This window comes from Andrographis paniculata, unplaced genomic scaffold, assembly GCF_009805555.1.
Source record: "Andrographis paniculata isolate CXL003 unplaced genomic scaffold, ASM980555v1 Contig86END, whole genome shotgun sequence".
Taxonomy (NCBI): Eukaryota; Viridiplantae; Streptophyta; class Magnoliopsida; order Lamiales; family Acanthaceae; genus Andrographis; species Andrographis paniculata.
This window is the reverse complement of record NW_026137624.1, coordinates 5,231,499-5,245,067: the sequence shown is the minus strand read 5'-3', so window position 1 is coordinate 5,245,067 and position 13,569 is coordinate 5,231,499. Positions and strand designations below refer to the sequence as shown.

At 34.5% G+C, this 13,569-nt stretch overlaps 2 protein-coding genes across 4 annotated transcripts; one reads left to right on the top strand and one right to left on the bottom strand.

Annotated features, from left to right (window-relative positions):
• Positions 1-1,878: 1,878 nt before the first annotated feature.
• Positions 1,879-11,689, top strand: LOC127242140 (DNA-directed RNA polymerase 2B, chloroplastic/mitochondrial-like). The gene is given in 20 exon segments (XM_051261542.1): positions 1,879-2,233; positions 2,235-3,095; positions 4,855-5,070; positions 5,161-5,294; positions 5,376-5,445; positions 5,700-5,758; positions 6,272-6,389; positions 6,482-6,595; positions 6,732-6,863; positions 6,952-7,368; positions 7,743-7,793; positions 8,277-8,347; positions 8,792-8,876; positions 9,125-9,277; positions 9,622-9,696; positions 10,295-10,384; positions 10,509-10,556; positions 10,716-10,830; positions 10,923-11,026; positions 11,139-11,689. Coding segments are annotated over 20 exon segments (3,081 nt in total). The 5' UTR covers positions 1,879-2,176; the 3' UTR covers positions 11,250-11,689.
• Positions 8,467-13,521, bottom strand: LOC127242145 (biogenesis of lysosome-related organelles complex 1 subunit 2). Of its 3 annotated transcripts, none has more exons than XR_007836709.1 (6): positions 13,339-13,521; positions 12,810-12,942; positions 11,674-11,882; positions 9,627-9,701; positions 8,998-9,510; positions 8,467-8,849 (listed from the first exon to the last, which is right to left on the bottom strand). XR_007836709.1 is itself a non-coding variant. In XM_051261550.1 (4 exons), coding segments are annotated over exons 2-4 (402 nt in total). In that variant the 5' UTR covers positions 13,038-13,169; positions 13,339-13,517; the 3' UTR covers positions 11,591-11,615. The 3 variants fall into 3 exon arrangements, 1 of the variants encoding a protein (XP_051117507.1); XR_007836708.1 differs by lacking the exon at positions 8,467-8,849 and adding an exon at positions 13,036-13,169 and having other exon boundaries at positions 9,277-9,510; positions 13,339-13,518; XM_051261550.1 differs by lacking the exons at positions 8,467-8,849; positions 8,998-9,510; positions 9,627-9,701 and adding an exon at positions 13,036-13,169 and having other exon boundaries at positions 11,591-11,882; positions 13,339-13,517.
• Positions 13,522-13,569: the final 48 nt, after the last annotated feature.

Sequence of the window (13,569 nt, the reverse complement as noted above, 5' to 3'; positions counted from 1 at the left end):
CACATGATTGAAGTTTGAATATGCTTTAAAGTTTAAGGTGATGGAAGTATTCCTACCCCTTCTATTATTAAATTATAAGGTGATCGAAGTATTCCTACTCCTTTTATTACTCCTTTTATTACTCCCTCGGTCCCTATTTAAGGAATATCAATATTATATTGATAATTAGTAAAAAATAAATATAAATAATTTTTTTGTTCTTGTGAGTATATTAGTGTAAAAAGTAGTAGTAACAATTGTGTAATAATAATGAAAAAGTAAAAGATAATTTTATGATGATATAGTTATTTATGAAAATGAGATTATTGTTTTAGTACAAACAAAAAATGATAAATAAGACTATTGTATTAGGACGGAGAGAATATTAAATTACATATATATATATATGGAAAAAATCATTTTTGGTAAAATTCATCAATTTTGGTCGCAATATAACCAAAACTTATCTTTTTTTTATCCAACCGTCAACAAACCGACGGAAAATGCTTACGTAAAAAAAAATCAAACTTTATATTTATATTTGAAGAAATTGCACAATCTTGCAAGTCCACATCATCATTTTTCGTCGGTTTGTTGACGGTGGGACCAAAAAAGATAAAATTTGATTATATTAGGACAAAAAATGATGAGTTTTAGTTATATTTGAACCATTGATGAGTTTTGATTATATTGAGACCAAAATTGATGAATTTTGGTTATATTGGGACCAAAAATAATTTTTTCCCATATATATATCAAAGGTATAATTAGGGTGTGTTTGTTTGGGGGTTTAGATTTTAAATTGTGATTGGAATAGTAAAAATTTTGAATTTAAATAGTTGTATGATGTGATATAAATAGGTGTTGATGTGATGTTTTGAATGTAAATTTTTTTTTAATATAATATAAAAAATGAAAAATAAGTATTTAATTTGATGTTTTTTAGGGAAAAAAAATGAGATACCATCTACTAAATGTCTTTTTTTTTTTTTTTTTTTGTTAGTTCACAAAACATATTTGAAAGGTAGTTCAATTTATTCAATTTTTTTTTTTCAAGTTCAGTTCAGCATAATAAGATTTTAGTAGGTACATTCAAATAGGATGTAAATTTGAATTGTAGCTCCCAAATAGGATGTAAATTGGATGTTTTCTACTTGATTTATAATAACTTACTGTAAAAGCTCGTATATTATTATTTCAGTCTATCTCATATTTTATGTTACTTTTTTAAAAGAATTATACGTAGTAAATTTTATTTTAATATTTCAGTATTTTTTTATTTTGATTTTAATTTATAATTATTTTATTATAAAATAATTAATTTGTTAATATTTTTTTATTATTTACTAATAATATATTTTTTAAATTTTCAAGTTCACAATTATATGAATTTGAAAATGGGGACGGAGGGAATATTTTTAATCATACAATTGTAATCATATTTTACTTCTAAAATATAAAATTGAATATTTTTATTTATAATTTAAAAAAAATTGAAAATAATTTTAAACTATATATATTATATTAATCTAATGTATTTGAAGAAAAAACTATTAAATTTTTCAAAAATAATTTTTAACCAAAGCCTTATTTAAAAAAAATATCTATATTTATATGAATTTAAAAAAAAAAATTCTATTGTATCAAAATATTTAAAAATAAATTTTAAACGAAAATTCTATTAAGTATTTCAAGTAATAGTTTAGTGAAATGATTTACATTTTTTGAAAATATTAATTTTTTTATTAAAAAATAAAACATTTAATATTACTTATTTTATTTAAACAAAATATTATATTAAAATATTATTTTAAAAAAACTAAATTAACATTTTATTTCATATGAGTTTCAAACAGCATAAAATAATATACATCCCAGCGACGTAGCCCAAATGCAAACCAAAACATGTTTTTCCGAGATAGTTTGAAAACTGTAAAAATAAGAAAGTAGCCCTAAACAGTAAACACAGAATCGCTTTCTGAAGCAGCAGCCGAGTTCCAAACATGGCGGAAACCTCTGTTTCTGTAGCCGTAGAACACCTGACCTGCTAATACTGACTTTTGATTTCGTTTTTGCATTGCACATCTCCAGAATTGATGATCCTGCCGGGCACATAGCCTCCGGATGAATTTCTACAGCGCCTCCGCAAAAGTTGAATGCCTTTTCGCCACCTGTGGAATTCCCGTCTCGAAGTTTGATGTCCGCCGCAAAAACCACCGTTCATCGGAGTTTCGAGCTCGATAATTCACGCGCTCAATCCGCAACACAACCCCACAGTTATGTGGCGGAACATCGCCAAGCAATTCAGTTCAAGAGCTCCGTCGAAGTCCTGCAGTTGTAATCCACACTCATACTCAAGCGCGTGCGGTTTTCCTAGATTCGCCGGAGATCCACCCTTCGTCCCCGGCGAATTCAAGTTGAGATTTCGATTTAATTCCAATTCGTTCTCCAAGGCGAGCATTTCTTCTCTAGGTATTCGCAAAGTCGGCAATATCTCTCGGCGGGAAGAGTTTCCGCCGCTCCTATCGGCGGCGAACCAGATGAATGTCAATGGATTGTGCTGCCGGAGCTACGCCAGTGCAGCGGAGGCGGTGGAAGTGGCGCACACTGATGCAGAGGAGGACAACAATGGCGGAGACTCTGTAAGTAAAGAGGTTCAAAAGCTACTAAAGGAGGCGAAAATAGATGAAATAAGGCAGAACCGTACGCACTGGAGGGAACCTAACCGTAGAGGATTATGGAGTTCAAAGTACAGAGAACTGAAGAGGAGACAGGTTAAGATCGAGACAGAGGCATGGGAGCAAGCAGTGAAGGAGTACAGGGAGCTTTTGAATGATATGTGTAAGCAGAAATTGGCCCCAAATTTGCCATACATGAAGAGTTTATTCCTCGGGTGGTTCGAGCCTCTAAGGAACAAGATTTTGGAAGATCAGGAGCTGATTAGGGCAGGGAAGAACAAGATGGGATATGCTAAGTACTTTGATCACTTGCCGGCGGATATGATGGCTGTTATAACCATGCATAAGTTAACGGCTATGTTGATGACCGGGGGTGAACATGGATCTGCTAATGTGTTACAGGCTGCTTGCGCAATTGGTTCGGCAATTGAACAGGAGGTGAGTCAGATATGATATGAGACGATTTATTACGAAGTAGTTTTTTAATTTCTGAATTAGCGTTTAATGTAAGAGATGTGAATTACTGCATTGTCTTAGAATATTGAATGACTGATTCTTAAGTGCTTTATGTCGGAAGATCAGAATTACTGTCCACCAAAAAGTTTAAGCTATTAGGAAAACACATCATTAATTTATCTATCCGCAAACGGGAGTTCCCTACATGCCCTCAGGTGCAAGGAGAGATACGCGAAACTTGCATATGCATATACCGAAATGGGGACGGTGGGACTTGAACTCGAAATCTAGGTTTTCATATTATGTCGATGTTAAGAAGAGATCCAGACTTTCAATCTAAAACCACTATGTCGATGTTAAGAAGAGCTCGGATTCTTTTTTAACAATTGATTTTAGGTTGAAAGCCCGGGTCCCTTCTTAACATAGTATCAGAGCCTTAGTGCTCGTATTGGGTATTGATTTTGTTTGAATTTTCAAGATTATCATCTCGAGTGGGAGTGATAAATATGTTACACATTGAAAAAAAATGTGAGAACTCCCTTGGCTTATAAGGATGAAGGGTCATTCCACCTAATACCTATTAGTTTTAGGTTGAAAGGCCCGATCCCTTATTAACACTTTCGTTTAGTTTTTTCAGAAACATACTTCTCATTATGATTATATTGCTAATTGTAATACACTCTGTTGCTGAAAATTCTTTTGCCGTGTGTTTTTTTTGGTGCTCCATTTTGGAGGAACAAAGTATCGCTTTGGGTGTGTTTGTTTGTGGGTTTGGATTTGGATTTATGAATGGTAAAAAATTGAATTTGAATAGCTGTTTGATGTGATATAAATAGATATTGATGCGATGTCTTGAATGTAAAATAAATTTGTAGTATATAAAAAAACAAAAGTAATTATTTGATTTGATATTTTTGGAGGAAAAAAGAATCTGAATAGTAAAAACCTACGATAAAACCCACAAAAGAACACAACCTGATGTTTTGCCTCTACACTTCCCTTTTCTATTTGTAGTCAATGTTTACGATCCTGTAATCATTGTTCCTTTTGTTTCGTCATTTTTTTGCTATATTTGTCAAGGAACCAATTTATGACTCCAAAACAGTTCTTTTATGGGTATGGTTGTATTTTAGTTTTGAAACAGTTATAACTTTCATATACCTTTTCATTCTTGACTAATGCTATTTGGATATATAACCCATGAAATAGATTAATCGGCTTCCTAAGGATGTATTTTATTAAACTTCAAGTTATTTCCCAGACCCAGATTTTTTTAGTTAAACAGTCTTAGCGGTCATATATATTTTCATTATTGACTTATGTTATGGTATTTGGATATTAAACCCATGAAAAGGGATATAATAGCTTCTTAAAGCTATACATTTTATCGATCTTCAAGTTATTTTTCAGACCCACTTATTGTTTAACATTGAACGGTTTCTCCTTTTATGATATTGTGATAATGAGAGTGAATTTTTATGAAGCCTGATTGTGAAGTGCGTGCCAAGTTGATGGTCCTGCACAATATGGTGATGTTGATGACGAAAATATTTGTGAACCCATTCTGTGGAGTATGACTTCCAAGTTGTGACATAGCAAATTTGTGATATGTTTGAACTGCATTGACGTATAGATTGGCTATATGTAGCTAATGCATTCTCTATTATGCAAATTAGTTCTCCCTTGCTTATTTTGTTGAAGAATTTGCAATCATATTAAGGAGATTCATGAAATATATAAGGTGAGAATACACCATTTGCTGGAGAACGCAAAGAAGAAAAAAGCCAACAAAGATACAGTGATGGAAGGAGATGACTCTAATGTAGATAACGAGGAACAAGATAAATTGCGACGAAAGGTAACAACTTTGATAAAAAAGCAAAAGCTGAAAGCAGTTAGGCAGTTGGTGGACAGACAGCTTGTGCATCATTCGTGGGGACAAGAGGCTGCAGTAAAAGTATGATTTGCTGAAGTCTGAACAATCCTTGTTGGCAATTGGTTTAAGATTAGTAATTTTTAGAGTTCTATATGTTTTCTTCACTCTCAGGTTGGAAGCCGCCTCATTGAATTGATTCTACAAACAGCCTATATACAACCTCCCGTTAATCAGTCAGCAAATGGTACTCCAGATGTTCGGCCTGCATTTATACACACAGTTAGAACTGTGACAAAGGCAATGAAGTAAATGATACACCCCACTATATAGCCACCTTATATTTTTAGCTAACACATAGTGAAATCTTTGAAATGCTCTACTTTCAGCAGGAGTCATGTCAGAAGATATGGGATTATCCAATGCGATCCTCTTGTTCGTAAAGGCCTTGAGAGAAACGTATGTTAATTAACCATTTTCCACTGCCTCATTGCAAACTTCAGATTATGGAATACCACTTAAACACGTGTTCTTGAAATTTGAAGTCTGATTTGAGATATTGTTTGAGATATGTAGTAAGCTTTTAAATCTGACGGGCATGAAGATGCTTATAAGCACATGTTATGGCTTCAAGTTGAAAACATATTTGTTGCCTTAACTGTTCTCATTCTTTATCACTACTTTGTAGATCTAAGAGTTATATTTAATTCCAGGCCAAGCACATGGTGATTCCATATATGCCAATGTTAGTGCCTCCAGTCAAGTGGACAGGGTAATAATACTTTTTCCTCCATCCCAATTTTTTTTTATTTTCCTCCTTCATCCCTAATTTTTTTTTTCTTCGGTTAGAGATATTTAAAGTTTGTAGTTTGTTAGAAATGTATTTATTTTTTCTGGTTTGCTTAAATTAATATATGATCGCTTGACAAATAAAATGCAGTTTACTGTAGCAGCAGTGAAAAACAGAAAATAGATCATAAATTGTTGAAGTGACCAGTACTAGTGTGTAATGTTGTTCGACTACTATATCTTTCTTCATTGATATGTGAAGATCATATGTTCGTATAGGTGTATATATGGAAATTAGTGAAGAAATCATCCATAATCTTATGAAATAAATCTATAACAACAATGAAATAGACATGCTGTCATTTGTAATCTTCAGAAGCATTGTTGGGGCCTAACTTTTGTTTTGCCAACTGGAACTGTGTGTGTTGTTTGCATATTTGGACTAAAAGATGAATCTTTTGATCTTCTTTTATGGTTATGCATTGTTGTATCATAGGTATGAAAAAGGGGCACATTTCTATTTACCTTCATATGTGATGCGTACACATGGAGCCCGGCAACAACGTGAAGCAATTAAGAGGACTGACAGGAGACAACTAAAGACAGTTTTTGAGGTTTGAATTTGTATTTTCTTTGTTGTTTTTTTCCACTAGAGGGTGTAAGATTGGCTAACGCTTGAAATTCAAGTTGCACCACTTCTTGCCAGGCATTGAATACTCTTGGAAGCACCAGGTGGAGAGTGAATCAGAGAGTGCTTGTTGTGATTGACAGAATATGGGCTAGTGGTGGCCGGCTTGCAGATTTAGTTGACCGGAATGATGTATATGCTACATGCATCTTATTTTTTACTATTTTCATAATATTTGATAAAGTTTACAAATTGTCATGAGCAACCCTTTTCAGATTGTTTCGTTTTATTACGCCAACATATGTTATGTTCGTATTGCTTCTTGCAGATCCCTCTGCCAGAGCAGCCCGATACAGAAGACGAAACTTCAATTAAGAAGTGGAAATGGAAAGTTAAATTAATCAAAAAAGAGAACAGGGAGAGACATTCACAGCGTTGTGACACAGAGCTCAAACTAGCTGTAGGATTAACATTTTGTTATTTTAAAAAATCAATGTATATTGTATTCTGCAGAGATAACCAAGTGCCATCTTCTCCATATTGACCAGGTTGCGCGGAAATTGAAGGAGGAAGAAGGATTTTTTTATCCACACAACCTTGATTTTCGAGGCCGTGCATATCCCATGCACCCACACTTGAATCATTTGGGATCTGACATTTGTAGAGGAATTCTAGAATTCCAAGAGGGAAGACCTCTTGGACATTCAGGCTTGCGATGGCTTAAAATACATATCGCAAATTTATATGCCAATGGTGTAGATAAGTTGTCACTAGAAGGCAGAATAGCATTTACTGAGAACCACTTGGATGATATATTTGATTCGGCAGATAGACCACTTGAAGGAAAGCGCTGGTGGTTAAATGCTGAAGATCCCTTTCAGTGTTTGGCTGCAAGCATAAATCTTACTGAAGCCCTGAGAAGTCCATCGCCTGAGACAACAATTTCACATATTCCCGTGCACCAGGTATTATTTAAATGGAGCATGCAGTATTGTGAAAACAATTGAACTTCTGTGTGTTAGGCATCTGAATCAAATAAACTCTTAGTATTTACTCTATGTCTGGTCTTTATATAGTAAAATAGCCTCTCATTTTATTGTTAGCTTTCCAGAATAGTATTATGGATTTACTTTTGTTGTTATACTGGGGTGATTTTCCTTGTGATGTAAAATATTATGTTGAAATTTTTGTATGGTGGATCACATTCTTGCCTTTTAGCTTAAGAATATTGTGACTGCCATTGCAGCGTGATTTTTTAATGCTTTTGGTTATCAGCTTGTAATTTGTATGACTGCCAATGATCTCAATTTTTTCTTCTTTGATCTTCTTTCTTTTATAGGATGGTTCATGCAATGGCTTGCAGCATTATGCTGCCCTTGGTAGGGACAAGGTGATGCTTCTGACTGTCTTGTCAGTGATAATCTTATTAAGACTCTATCAAAAGCATTGAATGATTTTGTTAGTCGTTGAAAAATGCTGTACTTTTTTATCACTTTACGTTAGCCAACATTTGAACTTATTATTGTTGCTCGTATTGGAAGAAACTTTCTAGCAAGAACACAACGGCAGTTTATATATAGATAATAGATAAAGATAAGTGAAGTGAAGTGATTTTGTCTTGTTAGATTGCTACTTTGTGAAGTCTAAATGAGGTTTTGTGAATAGTGATGCGTCGGTTAGTTAACACTGCATCCACTTCTAGTTGTTTGGGGGTTCAATTTTTTCATGTGTAATATTTTCTACTAATCCTATATGACAGCATTCTAGTATTTACCTATGCTATCAGTTACCTTGTTTTCACTTTGTTTTGTTTATACATTATTTATTTTTCCTCAAACTTTTCTGATTGTGTCCCATTGAATTACTGATTTAGCTTGGGGCAGCTGCTGTTAATTTGGTTGCTGGGGAAAAGCCTGCCGATGTCTACTCAGGAATTGCTGCCAGGTGCATTTTCATTCACATCCTTCATTGGTGATTATAATTTATGTTTTCCTTGAGGCATTTGTGTTGAAGGCAGTTTCGGAAATCCTGTTTCATCAATGCCATCAAGAAATGAAGCTTGTGCAATATTTATGTCAGTAGATTATATAGTATTATTTCATATTCTAAAATGTGAGGCCTTCAAGACGGTCTTGTAAGTGCTTTTAAAGTGTTACACATATACATGGAAACATTGAAAATTTCTTGATTCCAATGTGATATTCGTTAAAGCTATATAGTGAGATGGGACCTCTTTGTTTCTTTTATTCACTTTTATATGGTGATTTGAACCTCCAATGTGCTTGCACCAATTTTCTTGTGAGGGAGTTGAATTGCATTCGTCATTCATGTAGTGATCCGAGTGAATTAGGAAATTCACAAGTTACTTTCTTGATTATGCTTCTGCAGGGTTCATGCTATCATGAAGGATGATGCTCAAAAGGATCCTGCAATATTTCCAGATGCCCTGCATGCAAGACTATTGATCAATCAGGTCTATTCATTGGTTAACACTTCTATTGTGTTATATACAACTCGAGATTCTTAAAATGTGATTGACATTGAAGATAGCATTCTCGGTTATCGGTATAATAATTTGTTACTCAGATACTAACCTTATCCGAAGTCATTGTGGGATCTTATATTTGTATGCCTGAAATTTGTTCTTCCATTCTTGTTTCCTTCCATTGTCTATCTTCTTGTGTGTTTCTTATAATATGCTTGCTACATTGAAATGCTCAGGTGGACCGAAAACTGGTCAAACAGACTGTGATGACATCAGTATATGGTGTTACTTATATTGGTGCTCGAGATCAAATTAAGAAAAGATTAAAAGAACGTGCCACAATTGCGGATGATGCACAGATCTTTGGTGGAGCTTGTTATGCAGCAAAAGTATGGAAAAACCGACTCTTTATATCTTTATGCGAATCAATTATATTCATCATGTGGAGGCATCTTATCGGTTTTTATCAAAATGCTTATAATTACAAATTATCGTTCTTATCTGATTGGTGCATATGCATCTGTTTATGGCACTTGCGGCAGTGAGATCATGTCAAACATTAGGTGTTTGTTTCACAATCCTTACACTTCTGATGGTACAAAATACGGCATTTGAAGAATATCTGATAAGGAAAGCAAATTAATGAATCCGTGTATTAGTACTTCACAGAGAATCTGTTTCTGTGTTACTTTTAGTTAAATTTGACTCTTATTTGTTTGGTTGTTATGAGTAGGTTACCTTGACGGCTTTGGGACAGATGTTTGAAGCTGCTCGGAGTATCATGAACTGGCTCAGTGACTGCGCAAAGGTGCACTGTAATTTTTACACAACCAGTTAGTTTCTATATGCTACGGAAAACCTGCCCATAATAACCATAATTAATTACTGCAACGAACCACCTGAAATAGTTTTAATATACAACATTGTTGCAACTTCATTATGATGCATTTTGCATTGATCATGTTTAGATTCATTTTTAGTTTTTCAGAAATTTATTGGATGCCAGCATGATTGAGATTATCGAAATACACGACCACGTATCTTTCTTTAAAAAATATACTAATTATATTTATTCTATTTTTCGTAATTTCGCTTGCATTCTTCCGATGTGCTCTTATTGGTTCATCTATCTTTCATGCTATTCTCATTTTTATCATTTTTCTAGTGATGAAATTGTGACATGTTTTATGTCCCTCCCTATTAAAATGTTGAAATGACATAATGTAGAATAACTATGGCTCATCGTAATCATTATGCGATATTTTAGTTTTTATCACAATAACTTTGGCTTATAAGCTAAATCTTTATGTGTAATCTACTCATACAAAACATTAACTAAATCATATGCAATTTCTTTATCTAGCAGTAATTAAATTTTGCATTTGCTAACAACAGTCCTCCAACAGATCATTGCATTAGAAAACAAACCTGTTTGTTGGACAACTCCACTCGGACTGCCCGTGGTTCAGCCTTACCGTAAAACAAGAAAACAATGTGTAAGTGTTACCGAATCTCAACAAAAATAGTTTGTCGACTTTCTAGTTCCTCTGCTTTTGTTACAGTTTGTACATTAAAAATGTCATATATCCGGGTTTTGAGCACTTGTTCTTGTTATTGTAGGTTAAAACATCTCTCCAGGTTTTGACCCTGCATTGTGAGATGGAAAAGGTAACTCGAGATCCTCGATTTGTTGGACTATTAGATCACGAAATGAGTTAATCGATCCCAAAGGGCAGCGACGAATCTTTCTTTTTCTTGGAAGCCAATCGTAAACTTGTTTTTCTTGTTGTTTCTCGAATTGGTTTTCTGATCAGCAATCCGCTGCAGGTTATGGTCAAGAAGCAGAGAACGGCTTTCCCGCCAAATTTTGTCCATTCCCTCGATGGTTCACACATGATGATGACGGCAATCGCCTGCAAGAGGGCCGGCTTGAATTTTGCAGGTCTTTCTTAGATCAACATCACCCAAGATCCCGACATATATCATAACATCTCATAAATCGATTCATTTTTTTCTTTTTATCTGATTTTGCAGGCGTCCATGATTCATATTGGACTCACGCGTGCAATGTCGATGACTTGAACCGGATATTGAGAGAGAAGTTTGTCGAACTATACAGCCAGCCGATTCTAGAGAATGTAAGTTCCCTCAAACACCCTCGACTCCATTCATTTCGACAATCAAGTACTCGCTAGCTTTTATTCACAAAATCTACACCACACACATCCTAATGCTTTCACTTATATACAGTTATTGGAAGGCTTCGAAAATTCGTTCCCTTCACTGGCCTTCCCTCCATTGCCAGATCGTGGCGACTTTGACCTTAAGGATGTACTCGACTCTCCCTATTTCTTCAACTGAACCATACAGCCTTCTTCCCAAATCCTTCCTGCCGACAATTTTATAATGATTGTCTCAGCATTCCTACAGCATAGAGATCGGTGTAGAGTTGTAGCTGTATGTGTATATCTATGTTTTTGTGCTTACAGCTAAGTTTAGATTCCACTCCAATTTCTAAGTTCAGATCCAATGAAGAAGATTAGGGATTGTAAATTTGTACCTAGACTCGTAAAAAGGCTAAATTTGGACATCGCTATGCCAAATTTGAGCCGAGACAGTTTGTAGAATCCATAAGCTATAGATGATTTTGGGATTCCACCATATCAACAGCAAAGAGATATTGCAAAATCGGATATCGAAGGTTGATGAAAAATTGGAGTAATGTATTTATTGAGGAGGCATGTGGTAAACAGATTGCATTTTCGATTCTAAAAGAGAGACATACTTGTCGAGCATAGAAATCATAGCTTCGAATTCGGTGACTTGCTGTTCTATGGTGTCGAGCTGTTGGACGTAGACGTCGAAATTGCTGCTTTTCAACTTTAATTGCTCCACAAAAACTCTTAGCCCCGATGCAACATCACCGAAGCCTTTGTATTCTTCTGCTACCCTCACATTCATTTTCTCGAGAAGCTCAAGGACGTTATTTGTTCCCTGGGACATCAAATAAGTCGTCGTTACCAAATGCCCAAGAAAAAAATAAAAATAAAATCATCGGATGGTTCAAATCATCTATTCAATACAAGGATTTCTCCCTTGCAAACCTCTCACTAGATGGATGGTAAAGGTTAATGTTAAACACCACATTAACTTTAGAGAATATTGTATTTTTACAGGAAATTGCAATTATTACCGGAGTAAAAATACTGAAAGCAAATTCCAAAAGAACAAACGGTGTATTTTTGTTCTTTTTGTAATTTTAATCGACCGTGATGAGAGAACCAAAACAATTGCATATCACTGCTGCACAATACCACAACTAACAATGGCCCATGCTACTATAGGAGAGTAAAATAAATTTATAAAAAAAAAATAATAATAATTGTTTGATATAATATTTTTGGAGGAAAAAAAGAATTTAGATAGTAAAAAACTGTGGTAAAATTCACAAAAGAACAAAACCATAATAGTGTGAAGCATATTAATATCTTTTAAAGGAACAAAAAGAAGGGCGCGGTTACAAAAGAGATTTATTAAGACCCCGGCCCCTTGGCAGTTAGCCGAAAGCATCATATATGATATTACCTCCGTCCGGCTCTAAGGGTCTATTTACTTTTTTGCACGTTGATTTTTGAATATTAATTATTATATCAAAACATAGTACAAATTAAAAAAAAAAATTGCAAAAATACTTCTATTAGTGTCTTATAATACTAATAGAAGCGCACTCGGTATTCACATGAATATGTTTATTCTAATCCTCTTATAAACTCTCGAAATCCAGGGTATTGCAGATTTAGTCCACAAAATTATCTGATTATAGTTTGAGTATCAAGATCACAACTTAAGCTAACTTTATCCAATCCACCATGTATTCAAATCAAATTCTACCAAAATAACATCATTCAAATGTCGAATTACCTGGAGCTCGCCTTTGACCATGTCAGAGACACTGCTGAATAGATCACTCAGAGATGCAGTTAGTTGATCATCTTGCTCTTTCTCTTTCTCAGAAGCCATTATCATACAGATCCACCAAGCTTTCCTCAATGACCTATGCCAGTCAATGTCAGAAGGAAATTCCTAACAATGATTTCTAAACGAAGAATTGCTGGTACATGATTAGTCTTATAATGATACTGCTCACATGAAAAGGAGGCCATTTCAACCGTAAATGGAAGCTTGGATACTGCATTCTATGCAGTATTCCATTATGCAATACAATCAAATGAAGAATTTAACAATTTCCAGAATAATCCTTCCTGTGAGTACTCCAAAACCCTAAATTGGCATCCCCAAAAGGCAGAAATAGTTGCAATCAATACATCAAATAACCTCATCGCTCACAACTCCGAAAATCAGACCAACAAATAATAGCACTAAATCGCCACAAAAATCTTACTCAAAATCCAAACACAACTAAACTACAAATCCCTTCGACAAAATTTACCTTGAAAAGAGTCAAAACCACACCAATGAAGCTCCGCGATTAATTTCTTGCACAAGCCGCTCCAGATCCACACATTCATCAATCAAATCGCCCCAAATTTTTGTCAGAATCACCCCGCGAAAGAGAGCAAACAATGCTCCAGAGAAAAAGTGACGAAAGCTGAGCAGAGAGAAAACAAAGTAAAAGTCGTGTTTATAAATATTGCGCTTTCAACTTTTTTTATCACTTTCG

What these genes read in the sequence shown, in the direction of transcription:
- LOC127242145 (XM_051261550.1), bottom strand. An exon ending in TGGTCAAAGGCGAGCTCCAG is followed by an intron (nt 11,883 to 12,809) that starts GTAATTCGACAT and finishes TTGATGTCCCAG; the next exon opens with GGAACAAATAACGTCCTTGA.